Source organism: Apodemus sylvaticus, chromosome 8, assembly GCF_947179515.1.
Source record: "Apodemus sylvaticus chromosome 8, mApoSyl1.1, whole genome shotgun sequence".
NCBI classification, from domain to species: Eukaryota; Metazoa; Chordata; class Mammalia; order Rodentia; family Muridae; genus Apodemus; species Apodemus sylvaticus.
The window spans coordinates 73066436-73092845 of NC_067479.1; the positions used below are offsets into that span (position 1 = coordinate 73066436).

General features: G+C 44.3%; 1 protein-coding gene across 7 annotated transcripts in view; it reads left to right on the forward strand.

The window, feature by feature from the left end:
- Acin1 (apoptotic chromatin condensation inducer 1) overlaps positions 1-26410 on the forward strand; it is a 44579-nt gene that overhangs the window by 7763 nt on the left and 10406 nt on the right. For 6 of the 7 annotated variants that reach the window (XM_052191488.1, XM_052191489.1, XM_052191484.1 and 3 more), the window contains 4 exons: positions 9080-9168; positions 13016-14272; positions 14952-15170; positions 17187-17302. In XM_052191488.1, coding sequence (XP_052047448.1) covers positions 9080-9168; positions 13016-14272; positions 14952-15170; positions 17187-17302 — 1681 coding nt within the window. Of the gene's footprint in view, positions 1-9079; positions 9169-13015; positions 14273-14951; positions 15171-17186; positions 17303-25597; positions 25672-26410 lie in introns of those variants that run through there. The other variant, XM_052191490.1, reaches the window with a different exon arrangement.

Sequence of the window (26410 nt, forward strand, 5' to 3'; positions counted from 1 at the left end):
CCTGCTGATAATGAGTATGCCTTCTTTTTCCCCTTTGCATATGGATCAAACCCAGAACTTTGCACATGCTAGGCAGGTACTCTGTTCCTTTGGAATTTTATGCATCTGGGTGTTTTGCCTTTTTGTATGTCTGTGCACTACCTGTATGCCTCATGGCCATAAGGCTAGAAGTTGTCTGGTTCCCTTCCAACTGAAGTTACAGGCAGTTGTGAGCCACCATTTGGGTGCCAAGAATTGAGTTCAGTTCCTCTGGAAGAGCAGCCAGCACACCTAAGAATTGAGCTATCTCTCTAGCACACCTCCCTTTGATACTTTTGTTTGTTTGGGGGGTACATAGGGAGTGGTGGAGAGAGAACATGCATGCCACAGAACATGTATGGCGGTCAGAGGATAGCTCTCTCCTACCATGTGGATCCTGGAAATTGAACTCAGGTTGTCAGGCTTAGTCTTAGTGCCTTTACCGGCTTGCTGGTTACAGACAATTCTTTTTACTCTGTGTGTGTGTGTGTGTGTGTGTGTGTGTGTGTGTGTGTGTGTGTGTGTGTGTGTGTGTGTGTGTGTGTAGGGTGTGTGTTTACGGTGTGTATGTGTTGCCAGCCCCCGGGTACTAAAGTTAACACTGACAACTCTGGAATGATGAAAGAGCCCTTCAGGGACCTCTCTTTTCTCCAGATAGGCAAGGAGTAGGACGCTCCCTTGGCCCACTCTGCCCTCACTGCTCTGCTGTCCTCAGATCAGAAAGCGAGGAAGAAAGAGGGTACTCTATTATACATGAATTACTGACATTCTCAAATAAATGTCATGAATATGACATTAACTCCTGCTATATGCATTTAACTCCTTTAGACATATTTCTTTATGTCTGTTGGTGAAGAGTAAAAGTTTAAAAATGGTAGATAGTAAGTGTGTGATACAAATGATGCACATACATGCTGTAGGATTGTTCTAAAATTTTTATTTTTTATTTTTAATTATGTGTATCTGTGTGGGTCTGTTCACAGGAGTGCATTGGATCCCTGGAGCTGGAATTACAGGTGTCTAAGCCATCTAACATGGATGCTGGGCACCAAACTAGGGTCCTCAGGAAGAGTGGCACGTGCTCTTAACCACTAAGCCATCTCTTTAGCCTTCTACCATGGGATTTTTTTTAATTGCATTTATTTTGTGTGTGTGTGTGTGTGTGTGTGTGTGTGTGTGTGTGTGTGTTCGGATGCACCAATGCTAAGACTCACATGTGGAGGTCAGACAGCCACTTAAGTTTGCCCTCCTATCAGATGGGTCCTGAGAATTGAATTCAGCTCGACAAGTTGATATCTTTACCCACTGAACAATATTGTCTGCCCTTTGTTTTATTTTGACTTTGGTTTTTTTTTTGAGACAGGGTCTCTCTGTTATCCTAGAACTTGCTGTGTACCAAGCTGGTACTCACAAAGAGCCACCTGCCTCTGCCTTCGAGTGCTGAGATTAAAGGCACTCCCCACCATGCCAGGCTGCTTTGCTGTGTGGCCCTTTGCAGGTTAACCTCAGTCTTGAGGTCTAGCTTCCTTGCTTTCCAGTGCTAGTGTTTTAGTTATCCATTATCTCATCAGAGTGAGACTTGGATTGCTGTTCCAGAGAATCTGGCTTTGATTCCCAACATTCACAAGGCAACTAACAACCATTTGTATCTCTAGTTCCAAAGGATCTGATACCCTCTTCAGGCCTCCATGGGCATCAGGCACAGAAATAGTATGTAGACATACATGCAGGCAAAAATATTTATGTACATAAAGTTAAATTTTTTTTTTAAAAAATGAGCTATCTCACAACTGCAGTAATTAGAGAAAGCCTCGTGGCAGAGGTACAGATTTAGATGATCATTAGAAATCAGTAGAAGCCAGAAGAAGGAGCCATTTTGGGGCTTGAAGGTATGTGAGCCTCCTAGCCTGCATGCTGGGAGCCAAGCTCAGGTCCTCTGGAAAAGCAGCAAGTACTCTGAAGAGCTGAGCCATGTCTCCAGCCCCTGTACTATTTTTAAAGGAGGTATAGTAGGCTTAGACTAATATCACCAAAGCAATTATTAATTTTCAAGAATACTTAGAAAACAATTTAAAAGGTAGATTGAAATAATTTTGGAGAAGACTTCAAGTGCCAAACCAGTAAATATAAATTTTAAACATTTTCTCATAGGGTAATGACTTGTGGTTTTTGAGGAAGTTCTTCTGGGGACTAGGAGGCAGCAGTTGGTCAATAAAGTGCTTTTGAAACCTGAGTGTGGGCCCCAGAACTCATGCCAAAAAAAAAAAGAAGCTGGATGCAGTGGTGCCCCTGTGTCCCAGCACTGTGGTCTGGTATCCCTGAGGCTTGCTGGCCAACCAGAGCAGCCTGCTTAGCAAACTCCTGACTAGTTAGTGATCCTTCTTGAAAGTCAGGGTGGATGGCACTCAGACATTCACATTTTGTCCTCTGCTGCATAGGTGCATGCACACAAACACACATCTTCTCCATCCTAAATGTAACTTGAAATGAAAATGAACAGTGTATCCTTAAATAGAATAGGTTTCAAAAGCAAAGGCTTTGAAAAAATGCCAGTTCTGGTGTTTTATATCCTCAGCAGGACTTTACCTGTGATTATAATTGATAGAGGAAAAGGTGAGAGGTGAGACATCGTAGAGTGCAGCATGTGTTCAATCCCAGCTACTCAGGAGGGTGAGGCAGGGGGATTCAGAGTTGTGAACAACTTGACAATTTATCGAGACCCAATAGTAAAAAAATAAAGCTGGGTGTGACAGCTCACACCTTTAATCCCAGAGGGCGGAGGGAGGCGGGTTCAGGCCCACAGGGTCTATGGCGGGAGTTCCAGAATAGAGAGACCCTGTCTCAGGGATGGTGATGAGGTGATGACTGAGGGGTGGGTAAAGATAGGTGTTGCCAAACTTGAAAGAATATTGAAAGGTTGTCCTCCGATCTCCACACATGTAGTGGCATGTGCATGTCCACATACTTAAACATATATTTGATAAATAAAACATGATTTCTAGCAGACCTGGAACTTGCTCTCTAGACCAGGCTGGCCATAAAATCTAATTTTCAACAATTAAAAAAAAAGATGAAGAGATAAACCAGGGCTGGTGATGCAGCTCAGTGCAGAGCACTTGCCTAATAACATGCGGTCCTGGGTTTAGACGCAAGTACTGTTAAAAAAAAAAAAAAAAAAAAAAACGTGAGTGGGGGGCAAGACATCAGATAAGCTCAGTGAGGGAGACTACGAGAGCACTTGCTGCAGGGCCAACAACTTGAAATCAGTCTCCAGAACCCAGGTGGTGGAACAGAGCATCAAGTACAAATTGTCCTCTGCACGTGCAGTGTATATGTGCTCACCTACACACAGTTAGATACTTGGAAAAGTGAGCAAGAAGCCAGCATAGTGTTGAAGCCATGTGTGCCCAGGCTAGGAAGGCTAGGCAGAGAAGGCCATGAGTCTCAGGCCAGCCTGTGCTGCGCTGCTAAGTAGCTCTGCAAAAGGAAAAGAAAAATCCAGTTTACTGACCTATGACAGATTGCCTGCCGTTCTCCATCCCCGAAACAGAGTGCATTAGGGCTGCTGGGGCTCAGCCCTGCTGGAACTCCACACCACCCCTCCATGTTGGTACCAGGAAAAATGCCACATTGCCTTTGACTTTACTGCTTTATTCTTTAGTAGTAGTGTTTGCTAATCACTAGTGACACCTAAGGTGCTTTTTGTAGAACGCCTAAGACCATGAGTTCCTGGGTCCTCTGTGAACCTTGAGGGCGTGAGTCCTGAGATTCCACGTTTTATTTTGCCAGTTAGTTTTCTCAAATAATTTGATGTATAAATGACTAACCACAGAATAGTTTTTCATGGCTGTATTTTATTAGGATCTTTCGCTTATCTCCTAGCAAATTCTCACTTAAATGCTATAAAGGAAACCCCTACAGGAAGATAGCTGTTACTTTTTTAAGATTTATTTTATGAGGGTGAGTGCCGAGAATATTGGATTTTCCCTTCCCTTTCCCTGCTCCCCATCGTGTATCCCACAGAGCCCACGGTGGCCTTACTCAGGTCTCACCGCAGCACTATACCCTGCTCACTCCCTTGCTCTCTTTTTTTCCTCAGGTTGCTGGGAATCTAAGGAAGTGGCAAATGCATTCCTTAGAAGGCTGAGGATTCTAGGTTTGGCATCACCCCTAGATCTGTTTATTTTTGCTGTGTGGTGTGTGTGTGTGTGTGTGTGTGTGTGTGTGTGTGTTGTGTAAAAGGGCACCTTGTTAGTAGTCTTTGTTGTGATTCAAATTTGCCTAATTTGGGTCCTCTAAACCCTCTCCACAAATCTGTCTTTGAAATAAACTACTTTGCAGATAGTGGGGGCACATTCCCATAATCCCAGCACTGAAGCGCCTAAAACAGGAGTGCGGAGAGTTTGGAGTCAGCCTGAGCTACATACCCATTCCCTGTCTCAAACAACAATCCTAAACTTCTCCCCTAAATGCCCTTTCCATTCTCCATTAATGCACCCTTCACTGTCCACAGCTACCTTTCCTTTCTCTTCTGGTTTTGGACTTTTTAGAACTCAAGCTTGAAAGAGTGATTCCGTTTGTCATTAGCCCATTGCTAGCATTGGATTCACCTTTAGGCAAAGTGCTCAGTGTTAATGATACCTGACTTCAGACATTCATGTGGTAACATGCTATCCCAAACATGGATCCCATAATATCATTTCTAATTAGAAAGCTATCCTCTGCCTCACGTTTGTATTGTTATGATTCTTTGCTTCATTCTGGTAATCCCATCCAGCTTTTTTAATTTCGATGGTCAAAACCCTGAGCAGTTTTCCTGTCCCCAGATTTTTTTTTTTTTTTTTTTTTTTTGGTTTGGTTTGGTTTGGTTTGGTTTCTTCAAGACAGGGTTTCTCTGTGTAGCCCTGACTGTCCTGGAGCTCACTCTGTAGACCAGGCTGGCCTCGAACTCAGAAATCCACCTGCCTCTGCCTCCCAGGTGCTGGGATTAAAAGCGTGCGCCACCACTGCCTGGCAACCCAGATCTTTTTGATGATCTCTTACTTAGTGCTTCCAAAGAAATAATCATCCAGAAACCTACTGAGACTTTATGGTATGATATGATAGGGTATGATATCCAAACTGTACAGTAGACCAACCTATAGCTTACTGTGGGTGGGGAATGAATCTGTTAAACTTGGGCATATTTAATTTTTAAATCACAACTTCATAAAACTTGCCTTTGGCCTAATGACATTCATCTCTGGCCAACTATACAACTTTTTTATTGCCTTTTTTTCTGTTATTTTTTTATTTGTTAGTGGTTTGCTTTGCTTTGTTTTGTATTTTGACGTGGGGATTGAACCAAGAGCTGTACCAGTTTTTATAAGTGCTGCAATGGTGACCACCTCATGGCTCTGACCCTTGTGTTTTTGAGACATTATCTTACTCTCTCGATGAGATGGCTTTTACTATCTCAGATGGCTTTGAAGTCACTAGGGTGGCCTTGAATTCTTTATTCTCCTATTTCTCACAGACTGGGATAATAAGCGTGTGTTACCATACCTGGTGTTGTTTTTGCTTGTTTGTTTGTTTTGAGGCAGGGTCTCTTTATTAAGTGACTCTGGCTGTCCTGGAACTCACTATATAGACTGACCTCAAATTCATAGAAATCTGCCTGTCACTGCCTTATTTCTGAGATTGAAGGCATGGCTACCACACCCAGCAACAGTGCTCTGTTTTTAAATTGATGGAGAATAGTATTTCTTTCTTTAAGTTTAAGCTTTATTTACTTTGTAATGTAACCTAATTCTGTTCAGTGAATTATGAGATTGTGTCATTCAGCCAGTAGTATTGTTTTGGGGCAAGCCGAGGTGTTTGTTTTTGTTTTTTCAAGATATTGTTTCCTGGATATCCTGGAACTCAGTCATCCAGGCTGGTCTTGAACTCACAGACATCCTCCTGCCTCTGCCTGGATTAAAGGCATGTGCCACTGTTGTCCGGCCAGCTAGTAGCATCTTAGGATGCTTGTGAGAGTGTAAATTGTCACTGCATGTCACAGAGATCCTGTATAAACAATCTTAATGCAAGTGATGCAGATGTTTATTTACTCATATGAAATTAGTCATTTCAGAGAATATTAATCAAGTGATCATGGAATTAAAAATGTATAAAACATTTGTAATCTTGCTAGTTGGTTTTATTAGTTTTAGTTTGGTTTTGTTTATTACAAAAGCAAAGCCTAGTTTGTTTTAAATTCCTGGTATGTGGAGAACAACAGCAGGTCCTGGGTCAGCCTGGACAACCAGGAGTGTGTGCACTGGCTTAACTACTGCTCATGTAGGTCAGGATTTGTGAATGCTTTAAACTTCTTGGTGCTCAGGACTGAAGGAAGGGCCTTGTGTCTACTGAATATCTGAGCTCTCTCTAGCCCAGATTGACGCTTTCTGAGCTGTATTAAGTATTTAGAATAGAATGACTTGTACTGCTCTCCTTCCCCGGACATTGAACCCAAGCTCTGAGCATTATTAGACGAGCACTCTGCTCAGAAACCACCTGCTCTCCTAATGAGTGCCTCCTGTCCTTATGCCAGTTTTTACATTTTATTTTTTTGGGTGTTTTCTCCACATATTTGTCTTTGTACCACCCTGCAGTGCCTGTGGAGGCCAGAAGAGGGCATCAGATCCCCTGGAACTGGAGGTACAGCTGGTTGTGAGCTACTGTGGCTAGAAGTGGAACCCTCTGGAAGAGTACTCAGTGCTCTAAGCACCTGAGCCATCTGTCTCCCCATCCCTCTGCTGTTTCTTAAACTAATTCTTAGCCATATATTGCCATTCTGTATCACTTCTGCCCACAGTGAGGGTTACACCTCCACGTGTAGTACCACATGTATTTGAATAAGCTTGTGTTCCACCACCGAGCTGTGCTCAGGCCTTCTGTATAGCATTAGAATGTTCTAGTGAAACATTCTAGACTTGAATGGTCTAGACTGATAATTCTCAAGCTTTCTTTTCCCTGAAGGGAAGAAAAAAACCTTTCCATCTTGAACACCAGTGTATAGCACATAGTTAGGAGGACCCAGTTCTAAAGCCCTGTTCGTTTAGCATGAATTAATTTGTCTGTGCACTTTTTTGGTTTGTTTGTTTGTAAACAAACAACAAACAACTCCCCTTCCTCCTCCTCCCTGCCCCGAGACCGGGTTTCTCTATATAGCCCTGGCTGTCCTGGAACTCACTCTTTAAACCAGGCTGGCCTTGAACTCAGAAATCTGCCTGCCTCTGCCTCCCAAGTGCTGGGATTAAAGGTGTAGGCCACCACCGCCCAACTGTTTGTTTTTTCTGAGGTAAGGTTTCTCTGTGTAACCTTGCCTGCCCTAGAACTCAATCTGTAGACCAGGCTGGCCTCTAGCAGAGATCTGCCTGCATCTGCATCTGCCTCCCAAGTGCTTGATTAAAGGTGTGCGACACTACCATAACCCAACTTTTACCTTCTTTTATCCCCAGGAGTTTGGGCCCAGGTCTTTAACACTTTAAGTAAACATTCCATACTATTGAGCTGTATTCCTAACTTCATTTAGAAACAAACAAAACCTGTTTTTGCTCATTTCTTGAGTTTATGATTGTACAGATTGACTGGTCTATTTAATCGTTACATTTTGGTCGAACCTAGCCTGTAGAGCGGGCGTGGCTCACACATGTAAATTCTAGTACTCAGGAATCAAAGGCCGGAGGGTCCAGGACAGCAGTGCCTCATCTCAAGCTAAAACAAGAGATTGAGGGCAGGCAAGAGATTGAGATTTAATGGTAGTGTGGTTTTTGTTCTTTGTTTTTTTGGGGTTTTTTTTGTTGTTGTTTTTTTTTTTTTATTTAATGTATCCGTATTTTCCTACTTGTGTGTCTGTGCACCTTGTACCTGCCTATACCCAGGAAGGCCAGAAGAGGGTCCTGAACGACCATGTATGTGTGAGACATCAAACCCAGGTCCTCTGAAAGAGCAGCCAGTGCTCATAACTGCTGAACCGTCTCTCCAGCCCCCTAGAGTGCTTGTTGAGCATGCACAAGGCCCTGAGTTTTAATTCCCAGTGTTGGGGTAAGAGGGACTAACAAATCATAGTACTAGACACATTCTTCAGACGTGATAGGACTAGAGAGGTACCTCCACAGTTGGGAGCACTGCCCGCTCTTCCAGAGGACCTGAGTTTGATTCCTAACACCCACATGAGGGGTTACAACAATCTGAAACTCTAGCTCCAGGGATCTGATACTCTCGTGTGGCCTCGGAAGGCACAGGGTAACAGTCATGCTTGCACGCAGATGCAGGCAAAGGGCCCGTTCTCATCAAATAACTTTGGGACGTGGGTACAACTCAGTGGAAACTTCTTGCTTTTATGTTTTTGAGACAAAGTCTCACATTGTAGTCCAGGCTGGCTTGGAACTCAACATGCAGAAACTCATGCTGGCCTGGAATTCTCGGCAGTGCTCCTGCCTCAACCTCTGGAGGGCTGACATGGTCCGTGTGAGTGACCATTCCTGGCTTCAGAATGGTAAAGTCTCAAGTTCTGCTTCAGAATGTGAAAAGACATTATAGAACTAGGTATGCTTTGTTTTTCTGTACCCCTGATGGGAAGTTATTTTACTTTTGAGTTATTTGAAATATTAAAATATTCTTCAAAATGCATAGCAAGAGGTTTTTTGTTTTGTTTTGCTTTTTAAAGATTTTATTTATTTATTTATTTGTTTGTTTGTTTATTTAAGTGGATGTGAGTATGCTGTATCTTCAAACACACCAGAAGAGGGAATCAGATCCCATCACAGATGGTTATGAGCCACCATGCAGTTGCTGGGAATTGAACTCAGGACCTCTGGAAGAACAGTCAGTGCCCTTAACCACTGAGCCATCTCTCCAGCCTCATAGCAAGCATTACTAAAAAAAGAACCTTTGTATAGCCTAGAGCATATATGTGGAAAAAATGTGGAACTGTTTTATTCAACACCTCATAGGCAATAATTGGTTGGATATTAGAAAGTCATGAATCAAGGCTTTCCGTGTCACAAGTATGACTTGATTTTCTTTCATTTGATAGGAAAGAGCTCCTCTTTTTCTGAAGAAAAGGGTGAATCTGATGATGAGAAACCGAGGAAAGGAGAAAGACGATCATCCAGGGTTAGACAGGTAACCCACCCTCCAGTGCAGCTGCTGCCCTCTGCCTCTCAGGCTGGTCTAGAGTCATTGTGTGGCTGTGTGGCTGTCTTCTAATGTCAGTCGCTGGTTTTGTTTTCTGGTTTTGCTCTGGCCTTCAAGCTGATTAAACTTTTTCTTTTCTTTTTTTTTTTTTTTTTTTGAGACAGTCTCACTGGATCCTGTTACATGCTGGAGTTACAGATATATGCTACTATGGCTGACATAAACATATATGTGGGTTTTTAAAACTTAACTGTGAGGGCTAAGTGAGTAAAGGCGCTTGATGAGCTGATTTCTCTGAGACCCTCACAACAGAAGGGTAGTAACAGCTCCCATCAAGTTGTCTTCAAGCTACACACATACGCGCACGCGCGCACACACACACACTGCATATTAAAAAAATGAATATGAAAGTCAATAGGCTATACTATATTCTTAGCTGTATAATAAGACAAGATTTGGCATGGTTATTAAATTAAAACTGTATGACCCTATGTGAAGGAAGAACAGTGTAGAAAGAAGTGTAGCCTGGGGTAATTGACTGTGCAAAGCTGTGACAGTACTGGGTGTGATCCACTTGATTCTCAGCACTTGGGAACATAGACATTTGCTCACTGTGTTTGAGGACTGCCTTTGAGGCTGCCCTAGGCTACATGAGACCCTATTTCAAAGAGTTAAAGAAGAAGGAAGATGAGAAGCAGGGTGTGTGTGGTATTGCATCTCAAAGAGAAAAGGGGGAAATACTATCTTAGGGTTTTATTGCTGTGAACAGACACCACCACCAATGCAAGTTTTATAAAAAACATTTACTTGGGGCTGACTTACAGGTTCAGAGGTTCAGACCATTGTCATCAAGGCAGCAGCATGGCAGCATCAAGGCAGCAGCATGGCAGCATCCAGGCAGGCATTGTGCAGGAGGAGCTGAGGGTTCTACATCTTTACCCAAAGGAAGCCAGGAACAGACTGGGCATCCTCTGGCAGCTAGGAGGAAGATCTCCAAGCCCGTGCCCACAGTGACACACCTCCTCCAACAAGGTCACACCTTCTAATGTACCACTCCCTGGCACAAGCATATACAAACTATTCCACTCCCTGGCTCCTAGAGGCTTGTTCAAACATGAGTCTTTGGGGGCCATACCTAAACATAGCTTAATGCAAAATACATTTAGTCCAACTTCAAAATCCCCAGTCTACAGCAGTCTCAGCAGCGTTAAAAGTCCAAAGTTCAAGTTCTCTTCTGAGATTCATCCAGTCACTTAACTGTAATCCCCAAAGCAAGACAGGAAACCAATTGGGCAAACTCTAAACTCTGCATCTCCATGTCTGATGGCAAAGAGGTCTTCAGATCTTCAACTCCTTTTTCATCTTTGTTGACTGCAACAAGGTTCTTTCTCCTGGGCTGGTTCCACTCCCTGTTAGCAGCTTTCCTGGCAGGCATACTGTCTTTAACATCTTGGGGTCCCCAAGTCAATTTCAGTTTCACAGCTTCTTTTTCCAATGTCTGAGATCCACACATGAGATCATCTATGCATCTTCAAAGGGCTGATGTCACTTCTCCTGCTCTGCTCTCAGTATCACTCTAAGTTCAGATTGACCCACTCCACTGCCACTACTGTTCTCGGTGGTATCTCCGATATGCCGGGGTCTTCCACTGCAACTAGGCTTTACCAAAGCCTCTCATAGGCTCTCTTTGTGGTACCAAGCCTCAACTCCTTTGTATGACCCTTTCAGTCCTGGGCTGTCAATCACAACTGAGGGTGCACTTTCACCAGTGGCCTTCCATGGCCTCTCACAGAGCCAGACCTCAGCTGTTCTTCATGATGCCTTCAAAACCAGTACCACCTGGGTGATTCTTACATATTTACCAAGTACAGCTGCAGCATGAGGTACAACCTTGGCTATCTCTGGAACACAGCTTCTTTGTGCTCTCAGAAAACACTTCCCAGAAGATTGTACCTTAATGATGCTGGTCTCTTCTTAATCACCGCTAATTTTTTAGCTCCAGCTAACCAGCATCAACTGTCCCAGTAGTCTCCTTCTCTTGATTATAAAGCCAGAGACACATGGCTTCAGCTGCTGAGTTCTGCTGTTTGCCGAAGCTGGAACTTGGGCCCCCTTGTTCTATTACATTATCACTATTGTCACTAGCTTCCTTTATTCCAACTCCTTCACTGCCTAAGCTTGGCTGTCCAGGATCTTGTTCCTTAGAATGACTGGATTCAGAGATCTGCATGCCTGTCTCCTAAACACTGGGATTAAAGGTGTGGTCCACCAAGCTTTGATTTAAGTTTTTCTTAACCTAGAATTTGCTCTGTTCTAGGCTGGCCTTGAACTCTGCAATCTGCTTATCTTTGCCTCCTGGAATTAAAGGCTTGTACTACCAAGCCCGCACCTAAATTCAGCTCGTTGGAATCTTGCCCCAAGGTCATCACTCCCTTAATTCCACTTAATATCCTTGAATTCAGCTCCATTTCACTTCTTTGAGCCCCTTTAATACTCAAACTATATATTTTGTATTTTTTTTTCAGCTTGCTATGTTTGTTCAAAATGATCATCAGAGAACAAAGTTTCTGTTGGGCTTTTTTGAAACTTCCTTTGTTGATGCAATTAATATAAATTTCTTTACCTTAGGCAATCTCTTCAGAGAGTGGCTAAAAGCAGCCATGTTCTTCACCAAACATCACAAAAACAATCTCTCAGCCACATATTAAAGTTCTCCTCCACTGAAACCTCTTTGGCCATCAGGCCTACACAGTTCAAATGACCCTCAGCACCGTCTTCCATATTCCTACTAGGCTGGCCCATTGAGCCCCACTTAAAGCATTCCATGGCTTTCCAAATCCAAAGTCCCAAAATCCACATTCTTCCAAACAAAAGCATGGTCAGGCCTATCACAACAATACACCAATCCTGGTACCAACTTCTGTCTTAGGGTTTTATTGCTGTGAACAGACACATGACCAATGCAAGTTTTATAAAAAAACAACATTTATTTGGAGCTGGCTTACAGGTTCAGAGGTTCAGTCCATTGTCATCAAGGCAGAAGTATGGCGGCATCCAGGCAGGCATGGTTCAGGAAGAGCTGAGGTTCTACATCTTTATCCAAAGGAAGCCAGGAACAGACTGGGCATCCTTAGGCCTCTAAGAGGAAGATCTCTAAGCTCGCGCCCACAGTGACACACCTCATCCAACTAGGCCACACCTTCTAATAGTGCCACTCCCTGGCACAAGCATATACAAACCACAAATGCCAAGGTGATAAAGAAATGCTAAGTAACTATAGGTTAGTTCTCCCTTCTACTTTGTAGATATTCTGTCCATATTAATGTTAAAAGTTTAAAATTAAGTCATGGTCTGTAGAGAATTGGCTCAGTGGTGAAGACCTCTTCTGACCTCAGGCACTAGACACATACATGATACACCTGTATTCATGTGAGCAAAGTATTCATCCACATGAAATAAACCTTAAAAGACCTAGAACCAGGACTGAAGAGATGACTTAGCAGGTCAGAACACTGGCTGCTCTTCAGAGGACTCAAGCTATAGCTCTAGCACCCACACGACAGCTCACAGCCTCTGCTGGTCTTTGCTGGCACTTGTGCTCACAAGGATAACAAAATAAATAATAAAATAAACCTTTTTTAAAACGTAAGAGATTGGAAGCTAAGGCACAAGCAGGAAGCAACTGCCTGGTGTGCCCCTAGTTTCCTCGGCTTTGATTTTGTTGACGAGCCCATCTCAGCAGAGGCTATATCTCACCTACTTCATGTTCCCAAGAGTGCCCTGAAAGATGCTTATTCTCTGTTTACTTCAAACAGTTGTGTATCTTTTCTTTCAGGCAAAAACTAAACCCCCCGAGTACAGTCAGGCTGCTGAGGAGGAAGAGGATCAAGAGACACCATCTAGAAACTTGAGGGTCAGAGCTGATCGAAATTTAAAAGTAGAGGAGGAGGAGGAAGAAGAGGAAGAAGAAGATGATGACGATGAAGAGGAAGAGGAGGTAGATGAGGGACAAAAGTCTAGAGAGGCTGAGGCACCAATCCTGAAACAGTTTGAGGATGAAGAGGGGGAAGAGATGACCAGAGCAAAACCAGAAACGGTGGTGGATGAGAAGCCCCCGATCGTAAGATCCCAGGAAAAGGATGAGAAAGGAGGGCGAGTGACAAGGTCCCAGGAAGAAGCTAGAAGAAGTCATCTGGCCAGACAGCAGCAAGAGAGAGAGACACAGAGGGTCTCTGTCCCTCAAGAAGAAAATGAGGTAAAATCTTCACAAGGTTTGGAGGAAAAATCCCAGTCTCCTTCCCCGCCTCCGCTTCCTGAAGACCTAGAGAAGGCGCCTGTTGTGCTACAGCCAGAACAAACAGTCAGTGAAGAGGAAACACCCCCACCTCTACTTACCAAGGAAGCAGCGTCTCCACCAACTCATCTACAGCTCCAGGAAGAGATAGAGCCAGTGGAAGGCCCAGCACCCCCTGTCCTCATTCAGTTATCTCCTCCTAACACAGATGCTGGAACCAGGGAGTCAATAGCGGCTCCTCATACTGTGCAGCTGGTAAGAAGCCTGTCTCCTTTGTCAAGTACCACAGACACCAAAGCAGAGTCTCCAGCAGAGAGGGTGTCAGATGAGAGCATCCTGCCTCTGGCTCAGAAAAGCATACTCCCCGAATACTCCTCCCAGAAGGATGTTGAAACTGAGCCTGAAAAGTTTGCTCCCCTCCTCCCTCTAACAGTAGAGGAGTTAGCACCCGCTAAAGGGATCGCTGAGGAACCTATGAAGAAACAATCTTTGGAACAGAAGGAGGGCAGAAGAGCTTCCCACACTCTCTTCCCAGACCACAGTTTGAAACAGTCGCCCGACTCATCCTCCAGCCGATCATCCTCACCTTCATCCTCCAGCTCTAGATCCAGATCTCGGTCTCCTGACAGTTCAGCTTCCCGCCCACAGTCCTCTCCAAGGTCTACACAGAGAGATGTAGCCCAAGCACGAGTTCCTGCCAACCCTCATGGCAGACCCAAGATGGGCTCCAGGTCAGCATCAGAGTCCAGGTCACGCTCCCGGTCTCGGTCCCGGTCTGCATCAAGCAGCAGCAGAAAAGTGAGTATGGAGAGTCCTGCCTCTAGTGGCTTGGAAACTCAGGATAACCTCTAATGATTTCTAACAGGAAAAGAAGAGTCCTGTAGTCTCCACTGTTCACTTTCGTTCATCACAGAGTCATTGCAGTGGTCTCTGGATCGCTGCCCGTTCTGAACCCCTGTGATTGATTACAAAGCATATTGAATACACCTCTTCCATTAATACAAGCTTCTTGAGAGTGTAAGCCACTGGATGAAACTTCGTAAATTTGTTGAGTAGGTAATTGGAGATTATTCACTTAATGGGGAGTATACACATGAGACAAATCTAAAGGAAGGCCAGGTGTTTGTAACCCAGCCTGTACTGCCAATACTGGGAGGTGCAGGCCAACGGATCAGTTCAAGGTCATCCTGGGCTGTAGCTCCAGATCTAGGTCTCCTGACAGTTCAGCTCCCCGCCCACAGTCCTCTCCAAGGTCTACACTGAGTGATGTAGCCCTAGCACAAGTTCACGCCCACCCTCCTGGGAATGAGCCTGTTTGTTCTACTTAACTCTGTATCAAAAAGATAAAACAGATCCGGACTGTGGATTGGGTTATCAAAGGCTGGGAAAAGCCTGGTGGTTTCCTGTATTCGCAGCATCTACTCATCCTCTCCTCTCCAAAATAATTTCCCTTTTGTGTTTCCTTTTGTGATTTTAGTCTCTGAGCCCTGGAGTCTCCAGAGACAGCAACACCAGCTACGCTGAAACCAAAGATCCCTCTTGTGGTCAGGAGGCTGCAGCTCCATCTGGGCCACAGCTGCAGGTCCTTGAACCAAAGGAGAAGGCTCCCACATTCTCAGCCTCTGTCCAGGGGAGGCATATGAGCCAGCCTGAGCCAGAGCAAAAGCACGGGACCCAGAGGTCACAGCCAGAGCAGGTAGGCCTGATTCTCCCATTGGTTTAGGTGTTTGTTTGTTTGTTTGTTTGTTTTTTGGTTTTTCGAGACAGGGTTTCTCTGTATAGTCCTGACTGTCCTGGAACTCACTCTGTAGACCAGGCTGGCCTCGAACTCAGAAATCCACTTGCCTCTGCCTCCCAAGTGCTGGGATTACAGGCATCCGCCACCACGCCCGGCTGGTTTAGAGTTTTTGAGACAGGTCCTGCTGTATAGCTCAGGCCAACTTCAAACTAATGGTTTGGCCTTGACTGTGTGCAGGTGCATCAGCTTTTGTCATCCATAAAATTTAAACATCTGTCTGGACGGGGGTCAGGAAATACAGACAGCTGAGAACACGTTTGTTTGTTTGTTTGTTTGTTTGTTTGCTGGAGGGTTGGCCAGTGTGTATGTGGGTCAGAGGCCAAGTTCTTCCACTATGTGGTTGTCAGGGTTAGAATTCATGCCGTCAGCTACTGAAACATTGCGCTGATATCTTATTTTTTTCTTTCTTTTTTTTTTTTTATTTTTTAAGATTTATTGTATGTGTGTGAATGTTTGCCTATGTGAATGTGTGTGAACTGTGTGAATGTAGAACACAGATGAAGGCATTGAATCTCTGGGACTGCAGTTAACTGTGCTTGTAAGCTGCTATGTGGGTGCTGGGAACTGACTGAGTCCTCTGCAAGAGCAGCATGTGCTCTCAAGCCTAGAGTTGTATCCTCAGCTCCTGTCACCCTGCCTTGCCTTTTCTTTTTTTTAACACGTACATACCCCATAGCGTGTGTATAGACCTTAACACCCTGCATAGTCAAAGCTTTGTGTGAGGTTGAACAGCAAAGTTCTCATCTCCAGGTAGCTTATGTTTTTCCTCAGAGCCCTTCCACTTACCTGCCCTCAAAGGGAGGCCCTTTCTCAGTTCTTTTTTTTTTCCCCCGAGACAGGGTTTCTCTATGTAGCCCAGGCTGTCCTGGAACTCACTCTGTAGACCAGGCTGGCCTCGAACTCAGAAATCTGCCTGCCTCTGCCTCCCAGAGTGCTGGATGCCCTTTCTCTGGTTCTTTCAAAAAGAATTCTAAGCTGGATGTGGTGGCCTACACTTTCAATCCCAACACTCAGAGAAGCAGGCAGATCTCTGAGATTCAAGGCCAGTCTGGTCTACAATAGTGAGTTACAGGACAGCCAGAGCTGTATAATAGAGTCCCAGTTTCTTGTGGCTTTTTTATTTGGTTTGGTTGTTTTGAGACAAGGTTTCTCTTTGTAGCTCTGGCTATCCTGGAACTGTAGACCAGACTGACCTCAAACTCAGAGATCTGTCTCCTCTGCCTCCCTAGTGCTGAGATTTAAGGCATGTACCACCTCACCCCCCAAATTTTAGAGCCAGGCACAATAGCACAGGCTTATATTTTAGTATTAAGGAGAATTACATTGAGTTCATGGCCAGTCTGTGCTACATAGCAAGACCCTGTCTCAAAAAGGTTATGGGAGGTGGTGGTGGTGGTGGTGACTCATACCTTCAGTCCCATCACTCAGGAGGCAAATTTGAGTTCAAAGCCAGCTTGGCCTACAGAGTCACTTAGAGAATTCCTATCTTGAGGAAAAAAAACAAAACCAGGGTCTTGTTCATACCTTGCAAGTCCTCATGCCTTAGGCTTCAGAGTGATGAGATTACAAGCCTTGGCCTAGAGAGTCTTCAAGTACCTACCTTTTAGCCAGACATTGTGTTGTGGTTTATATCTTCAATCCCAGCATGCAGGAGGCAGAAGTATGTGACTTTAGTAAGTTGCAAGGCTATCCTGGTCTGCATAGTGAGTTCCAAACCAGCCAGAGCTACAAAATGAGAACCTGCATGAAAAAAAATGTATAGGAATGATCTTAAGCCACATTCCTTTCCACATTCTAAAATAACAAAAACCGCTTCTATGTATGTCCTGCACTGTCTTACTAGCTTCAAGTTAAAGAAAATTAATGTAACAGGATTAAATTGTTTGTTTTATTTGTTGTGCTCTCTATTAACAGGGGAGCCCTAAGAAGTATGAGGCTGAAGAGGCAGAGCCACCAGCTGCCACACAGCCTCAGACCTCAGAGGCTCAGCTCTCTCATCTCCCAGACTCAGAAGGGACTCATCGCACTGTGTGAGTAAGGAGATGACGAGGAACGGCTGGTGCGGGCTCAGTCTTTGCTCCACAGGGTTTCTTTTACTCAGTAGTCTTAGTTTACTTTTAAAATATGAAAGAAATGTTTTATATGGATAGAGGCCAGATTGTAATGTCGCTATGGTAGGGCCTCAACTCCCAGAACATTAAGGTGGTTTGGAAATTAGTGAAAACACATGTGGAATCTTTGAGCTGAAATTGGAAACTGCTTTAAACAGTAAGCACCTGAGTGTAACCTTGCTACTTAAAACAGAATCCGAACTCAGTGTCGTAACCATAGCTGAGCCCAAGAACTCGGGTTCATAAAGAAGGGTGTACAAGCGAGGCGTGGCAGTTTGTGCCTGTAACCCCATTTGTGAGGGAGGTATGAGGGGGTTAAACTCCAGTGGGCACAGGGCAGATCAACAGCAGCTAGATGAAGAAAAGTCCGTTGCAGAATCAACCAATAGGTGCACAAGAATGCTCAGGAAGACAAGACAAGAGAGTTACCACGGATTTGAAGTGAGCCCTGGTGACGAGTTCCACACCAGTGCTGCATATCAAGTCCTTTATTGGCTAGGCTTCACAGCATATGCCTTTAATCTCAGCCCTGGGAGGCAGAGATAGGCAGATAGCTTAGTTGGAGGAATTATAGGACAGCTAGGGCAACAGAGAGAGGCTCCTCTCTTAAAAATAACAAAAACAGGAATACCACAAACCTGAGCATGGTAACACTGTATTGGAGCCTAGGGCAGGCAGATTGTGAGTTTAGAGTTAGCCTGAACTACATAGCAGTACTACTCAAAACAAGCAAAAGAGATTAAATCTAATTGCATAGGCGCTTGCCTTTCCCTGGTTGCTGCCTGTCACTACATTAATCAGTTTATACCAGTTAAGAGCAAGCACAGTATGGCAGATAGGGGGTCCTGGAATCAGAAGTCATTTCTTAAGACACTGTTCTTACAGTTAATGTGAGCTTTTTAGTACCTAATTTGTAAGAGGAATATTTATGTCTAATTAATTTTGTAGATAGATACTTGTTATTCTGAGTTTTGTATTATAAATTAAGTTACTGGAGTATTACAGGGTCACACACATACCCGTAAGCCCAGTACGCTCCTACAACTCCAGGATTGGGGAGGCTGAGGCAGGACCAATGAAAGATCAAGGCTAGCCTGGGATAAGTACCAACACTCTGCCTCCCAAAAGAAAAGAAAAAGGGCATGGTGGCACACACTTGGTGGAGGCAGGAGGATCAGATGTCATCCTTGGCTTCATAGTAAGTTTCAGGGCTGACCCGCTACGGTGAGAAACTCTGTCTTTAAACATTAATTTAATTATTTACTCTGAATCCCTGGCTTCAAAGTCTGAAACTCATGAAAAATGAAAAAATATAAGTATTGAAAGAGTGAGATTGCTTACCCTTTAAACATCAGGAATCCTGGTTTGCTCTGGAAAATGTTGTATTGCTCTGTATTTACTTGTGTGTTCTTAAATTATGCAACCAGTATTACCTCCCTCTGTGTGATAGTCTGCACACTTAGGAGAGGTTCCAACTGTCTTTTAAGTAATTTGGAGGGTGGTGGGCAAATGGCATGGTCTCCTTTTCTTGTGACTAATGGTGTGCTCTGCTGTCGCTAGTTTTCTCATAGTCTTGCCTCTGCTGCCATCTTGTGGCCATTATATTTTTTGATTCACAAACCAGAAGCTTGCTCCCTTTGAAAAGGTTTATTTAGTTTTCCTGTTGTGAGACAAGTTTATTATCATTTGAGAAAGGGTTTTTCTTCTAGGACCATGAAATGAAACTTCAGAGACTCTGGAAGGTGTTGAGAGTCGCCAGCTCACACCATCTATGATGAAGGGTAAAAGCTCCTTTGTATGTCATTCAGAATAATATGTCCATCCCTGGTCCATGAAGGTACAGCACAGCCTTGCACACTGCACTGGCAGCTTTAAACTGGTTGTTCATGCCTGGTGTTGTGGGGCACAGAGACAGGTGGAGTTTGAGGCCAGCTTGGTCTACAGAATGAGGTGTTTGTTTGTTTGTTTGTTTGGACAGGGTTTTTCTGTGTAGCCTAGATCAGGCTGGCCTCGAACTCAGAAATCCACCTGCCTCTGCCTCCCAAGTGCTGGGACTGTGAGCCACCACTGCCCGGCCAGAGTGAGTTCTGACAGCCAGGGCTACAGAGAAAAACCTTGTCTCAGAAACCAGAAAAAGATCCGGCGGCAGTGGCACACGCCTGTAATCCCAGCCCTCTGGGAGGCAGAAGCAGGCAGATTTCTGAGTTCGAGGCCAGCCTGGTCTACAGAGTGAGTTCCAGGACAGCCAGGGCTATACAGAGAAACCCTGTTTCGAAAAAACCAAATAATAATTTAAAAAAAAAAAAGAAAAGAAAAGAAAAGAAAAAACAGAAAAAAAGAAAGGAAAAGAAATAAGGTTGTTGACACCTTGGAGAACTGTTCCTGTCCAGCTAAGCAGTAGTAGTGCCTGCAGTGTTCCTTTCAAACCTTTAAATGATTGGTCTGTAAAATCATAGCAAGAGAGGGGCTTAGCTTGTTGTTTGGAAAGGCCTTTATTTCTGGATTTTTCCATTCATTTCTGGGATATATGAAACTTAGTGTTATATACAGAGGGTTTTTTTTAACTGCTAGAGGTGATTTTGACCTTCACTTTATGGCTAAGATAATCCAGGTATATTGATTCGGACAAGGTAAAAGCTTGGGCAAATACTGAAATTGTCTTCCTTGGTCTATGGTAGACAGTCTGTTCAGCAACATAACAAAAAGATGTGTTCAAAGGCCTAAGCCCATGTTCTCACAAAGAATTTAGTAAATAAATCTTTGTGGTTTTCCTATATTTCAACTGATTGATTGACAGGGCTCCCAGTCTTAACAGCCTGGTAGCCCTCTAGAGCTCTCTCCAACTTTTAAAAGTAAGCTCATTTTTAAATACTAAATAAGAATAATATTGGTGGCTTAAATCCTGTTTATCCTTCCTATCTCAATATCACATAACTAAAACAACAATAAAATGTTGTTAACAGGAAAAAGTTACAATTTCTTTTTAAGGATCATTTTGAGATCATGTTAAATAGGTTGGTTAAACCTATTTTGGTTCTGATTGTGTCTGAAGTGCTCCAAATGTAAAAAGTAAGCCAGCTATGGCAATAACCCTTGAATCCCAACACACAGGCAGAGGTGGTGGTAGTGGTGAGGGTTCTGTGGATATGAAGACAGCCTGGTCTCCATAGAGAGTTCCAGGACAGGCAGGACTGTATAATGAGGCTGTCTCCAAAAAAACAGTAGTAGCAGTGAAAAGCTTGGGGTTTTTTGTTGTTGGTTTGTTTGTTTGTTTTAGGGTTTTTTTTTTGTAGGTGCCTTTGTTCATGGGCAGCAGTTAATTCTTAAACCCAACCTTTTCTAAACACAGCCTTGTGTATGCACAGCCTAGTGGCCAACAGCAGCTTCAGGCTCTTGATGCTGTGCTCTCTTGTCTTAATGCCTTGAGAACAGGAATGAAATACTTCTTTAAACTGGTCCTGCAGTCCGATGCTCCTCAGGGGACTTGATGCCAGTATCCCAAATGGTACATTATCGTAAACAAACAAACCAAAGCCTAGTTTATTATCAGCATTTGCTTACTCTAAGCAGTTTGTATGTAAAGGATTAACTGATCACTACTGTGTTTGCCCCGTAACTAAGCTCCTGGGGATCAGGTTCAGAGTTTCTTACTAAGTTTTCAAATGGGGTCTTAGGACTTTCAATACTAACTAAACTTTTAACTTACATGCCTATAGAAATTGCCTTTTTCTTTAGTGTTTCTTAAATCATCCATACTGTAATATAATGTTAATGTTTAAGTAATTCTGCTCTTCCAAGTAATGCTGCTTGGGGGTGGGGAGCTTACGTGGAGACCCCTATCTCTTGTTCCCAGTACAACTTGACAGGCCAGAGATACTTGTTCAAGAGCTAATGAAATGGAGAAATGTGCCATCTTCTGGAAATAGCATCTTAGGAATTCTTGGATCCTGTAAAGTTCCATCAAAGGGAAATAGAAGGGGTTGGAGAGACGACTCAGGTTGGGAGAGCTGGCTCCTCTTGCAAGGGGCCTGGGTCTGGTTCCTAGTATTCACGTGGTAACTCATTACCACATGTAACTCCAGTTCCAGGGGTGTTAGTACTGTCTTTTGACCTCTGCAGACACCATACACACATGGTGCATATACATGCATGCAGGCAAAACACTCATACATATAAAATAATCTATTTTTTCTTTTTTTTTAATTTTGAGATTATTACATCATTTTCCCCTTTCCTTTCCCCCATGTGAAACCACTCTCACATGCCCTTCCTTGCTCTCTTTCAAATGCATGCCTCTTTTTTCATAAATTGTTACATGCTGTGTGTGTGTGTGTGTGTGTGTGTGTGTGTGTGTGTGTGTGTGTGTTGGAAAATAGAAGGCACAAATCTATGTTATGAAAGCCAAGAAGAAAATGGTATTATTAATTTTATTTTAAGAGCTATAGCTTATAGGTAGTTGTGGCACACACCTTTAATCCCAGCAATAGCAAGCAATAGAGGCAAGAAGGTTTCTATGAGCTCAAGGCCTTTATAAGCAGTTCCAGGCCAGCCAGGGATGCGTCTTAAGACCCTTTCTCAAAAAGAAAAAAGAAAAGAAAAAGAAAAAAAAATGCCATAGCAGAAACCTGCCCTGGAGGTTCTGTGGTAATCTCAGCAGGAGGAAGGCTACTGATTTGAAATAGCCTAAGCGACAAGTGAGTTCCACCGGGCATTCTTTACCCGGGAGACTATTGGAAACCATAGCAAAAAACTTCCAGGAACCAAAATTCTTCCTACAAAGACTTCTAGAGGTATTTTAACAGCAGGAAGTACTTTAGAACAGTAGGTGTACATTCTGTGGGATAATATTGTGGGAACTCTGTGTAGGGGTCAGATGTGGTGGTGCACACCTTCATCCCAGTGCCTGTGAGGCTGAGACAGACTGATCTCTGAGGTCAAGGCAGCCTGATCTACCACCTATCAAGCTTCAGGGCAGTTGGGACTACACAGTGAGACCGTCTCAAAAACAACAGAACAGAAAAACAAAATACTTTTCCAGAAACGGTTTCATGGCTTGAGGCTCTGTGGTTAAAGTGCTTGTCAGCAAGTATAAGTTCTGAGGACCCCGCTTCAGATCCCCATCTGCAGTCCCATCTCCCTGTAAATCAGGGATTACAGCTAGCCAGCAAAACTAACCTTATCATCCAGTTCTGGGTCTCATTGAGAGACCCTGTTTCTCATTTTTGTTTATTCAAGATAGTGTTTCTTGTCCAGGAACTGATTGTGTAGTCCTTCAAACTCACAAAGATCTGCCCGCCTCTGTTTCCCTAGTGCTGGGATTAAAAGCATGCACCACCACCTGGGGAGAGCCCCTGTTTTAATAATGTGGAAAAGGAAAATGATTCCTAACATTACCTTTTTGCCTCCACAATGTAGGCTCACACAGGTACATGCATACATGAATGGAATCCACTGCTCATACATACATGAAGAAACAAAGAGAAAAGATCTTTCAGATCAACAATGTTATATTAAGTATCGACTTGTTACCCGCCATTATATTGTAATTAAGAAGTACATATATAGTTATTTGTCTTAAAGTCTGAGCTAGGGGCTAAGAGACACCGTCCCTACCCCTTAGGAACTTTGCAGAGTGGAAGTACGTGGCAGGTAACCTAATGATTATCTGTTATTCAGAGTGATAAGGGCATTGTCAAAACTTATCGTCCCCATTACTGAAAAGAATATTTTACCAGCAGAGAAAGTGTCTACCCTTTGAATAAAAAAAAAAAAGCTGCAGTGATGTCTGCCTGTGCCCGCATTTCCTGTACACTCTCAACTCCATTTGCATCAGCACCAGACTACACAGAGCTAGCACTGTCCCTGAGGTGGGTATTATTGTTATCAACACTTACAGAATATAGGAGAGGAGCTGAAATATGGTCACCATCACACAATTTGTGAGAGGTAGGGCCAGGCTCATTCCTGGGCTCTCGTCTTTCTTTAACCCCATACAGGATCTTGCCTTAACTTTGAGCAGACAAGAATCACTATGTAAAAGGAAACTTAATGTATAAACATAACTTTAGCATACACTTTTTGGCTTGTAAGTTTAGGATTTTAAGCAGCACAGACAAAATTTGATTCCTGTCTAAAAGCTCTGATCAAAATGAGGTTGGGTGAATCCCAGCACTCTGAAGGCACATACACGCAGTCAGATCTTAGTTCAAGGCCATCCTCACCCACACAGACCTCAAGAGAGTGAGCTGGAAGACAAGTTCTAGAAACTTGTCCCTCCCCCACCCTCACCTTTGTTTCTTTGTCTGTCTGTCTCTCCCCCGCCCCCCCTGCCCCCACCCCAGGGGAGAGGTTTTTCTGACCTCCTGTGTGTCAGACAGCCTGGTAGGATTGCTGGATTTTCAGGTACTAGTTCCTGGCCTGGAGAGACTTAGTTTCCCTTTTTAGTCACTTATACCCTGTACTCCTGATCATCCTGGGAGTTTTGTTGTTGTTGTTGTTGTTGTTTGTTTTTAGATTTATTTATATGAGTACACTGTAACTGTCAGACACACCAGAGGGCATCGCATCCCATCTCCCATTACAGATGGTTGTGAGGCACCAACCTTGTGGTTGATGGGAACTGAACTCAGGACCTCTGAAAGAGCAGTCTGTGCTCTTAAGTGCTGAGCCATCTCTCCAGCCCCCCTGATTTTTTATTTTTATTTTTTTTTAAGTCTAGTATTTGGGGAATGGGTGTCAGGATTAGAAGTTAGGGATGGTGGCAGAAAGGTAGGAAGATAGTTTATCTGATAGTACCTCTGGATTCTCTGGAGAGGGTTCAGTCTGCTGTTAGGAAAAGGAGCTGAGGACATTTCAGTGGGCAGATGATCTTGTTGAGTCTCTGTAGTTCTTTGTTGCTATTGCTGGTTTTGTTGTTGTTGATGTTGAAGTTGTTTTCTTGTTTGTTTGTTTGTTTGAGGATTGTTGTTATTGTTGTTTTGTTTTGTAACAGGCAGCAATCCTCCTGCCCCAGTCTCTGAAGTACTGGGTTGTAGGCAGGACTGCATCTTCTGTGAAGGTCTGTTTCGCACTCACACCTGATTGGTGAGATGCCCATGATCGCAACCTCACAGCTGGTCTTGCTCCTCCGGCCCTGCCCAGGAACACCTCCCCATCCCTGCAGTGTAGGCCTGCAGGCTTTAGCTAGCGAAGTCCTCTTGCCTTCTCCTTATTGGTGGGTGCAGGCACTCCAGGGCTGAGTGAGCTTATTAAGGACCAGGAACAGTGGCTCTCTTCAGAGACACCCACCCTTTCCTCTATTTTGGAAAAGAAACCCTCCCAGACTTTCCCATTTCCCTCCAAGTTTTCTAGAAAACAGAGAGGTTACATGTGATCATTGGCCGAGGTGAGCTGCGAGTTAGTTACCCTGGGTGGGACAGTGATGGGTACATAAGAAGAAAATGCTGTCCCAATGTTCTGAGGGTATATAGAAGCTTTGGGTATCTTTAAAAATATTCCTGTTTTGGCATTAATCATTTCTCATTCCCAGCTCTGCTGTTCGCCTTCTCTTAATTTGGGTCTTCAGTCAGGCAGCTGTAACTGTGTTCTCTCCACCTGGCCCCTTCTTGGCCCTCTGGGAAGCCTGGGAGAAAGCCCCCTGGCCCTGTAGCACTGGCCCTCTGTAGCTGTTGTAACCTGAGAGAAGAGGGGAAAGGCCTGGCCTCTGGAGCCAGTTGACTCCCCGTGGCCTGCCAGAGGATAAGAACCTTGCTCACTCAGCGCCCTCCCTCTTTCCCCTCCCCTGCTGCATCAGGGCCCTCCCCCATCCGCACACACGGGCTGCTGGGTAAGTGGCAAGATGGCTCCCCTGCATGTCTCCGGCTGATCGCTGCCGCTTTGCCAATACAATAGAGTCAGCTTACTACCAGCAACCTGGCCCTCTTCCTCCTCTTCCTCCAGAGAGACCAGTCCAGCCGAACTCGGGGTTTGCCGTGAGGACTTAAACGCTTATCTCTTAAACGCCCGATCTATTTTAGCCTCCCCGCTCCACCACCACCTCCCCTTCCATTTACCATTTTTTTGGATTCCCCAGTTGCTGCATCTTGATTTTCTCTCTCTGGATCGGGTGGCTGGGAGGAGGTGGTGGGATCTCGGGGCAAGGAAGGTGGTTTGTTTGATTCAGGGGTTTTCGTTTTGATTTTTTTAGGATTTTTTTTGTTTGGTTTTTGTTATTTCTTCCATTCCAGAAAGGGATAAACAGCACTTCCAGGGGGAGAAAAAATAATGATGTTCTCAGACAGCAGAGCAGGGTGAGAGCCTCGCATCCCCATGTGTCCTGCCCCACCTCGCCGCCGCCGCCTCCTCAGCTTCCTCCTGGCTCTCACTGTCTTTCATTTTGATCTGTTTTCAGGCATTCCGCTTTCTCCCTTTGTCCTTCCTGCTCGGTTTCTAATTGGCCCCAGTTGCCCTGTCTGAGCAATAGGTTGTTTGTTTTGGTTTGGGTTTTTGATAAGCCTTTCTTCAAGATTTAAGCAGAAAATCACGTGTTCTGTGGGGTCCTGTTAGCTGGGGGCCCAATCCTGGCTTCCCCTCCCCCTCGGCTTTGCATCTCTCCTGCCCACACTGTGGGGAGGCTTTTCTGACCTCTCGGTGTCACCCAGCCTGGTGGGAATGCTGAATTCTGGTACAAGTTCCTGACCTGGAAAGGCTTGGTTTCCCTTTTCTGTCACTTGTACCCCTGATCATCCTGATTTAGATACTTTTTTTAATCTAGTTTTTGGGGGTGTCAGGATTAGAAGTTAGGGATGGTGGCAGAAAGGTAGGAAGATAGTTTATGTGATGGAGTCTCTGGATTTCTTTGTCTGAAGTGAGTGCTAACTTGTGAGCGAGTGGGTTCCATGTTTAGGGGGAGTTGTCTGGTGTGGGGGAGGGTATTACTGACTTGGGAGGCCTGCTCTCTTTATCTCTTGGAAGTTGGAATGAGGAATGAAAGTGACTGGGTAAGAGTCAAATATAAGACCATTTTCTGCTCTGAGCAGGTGAAAGTGG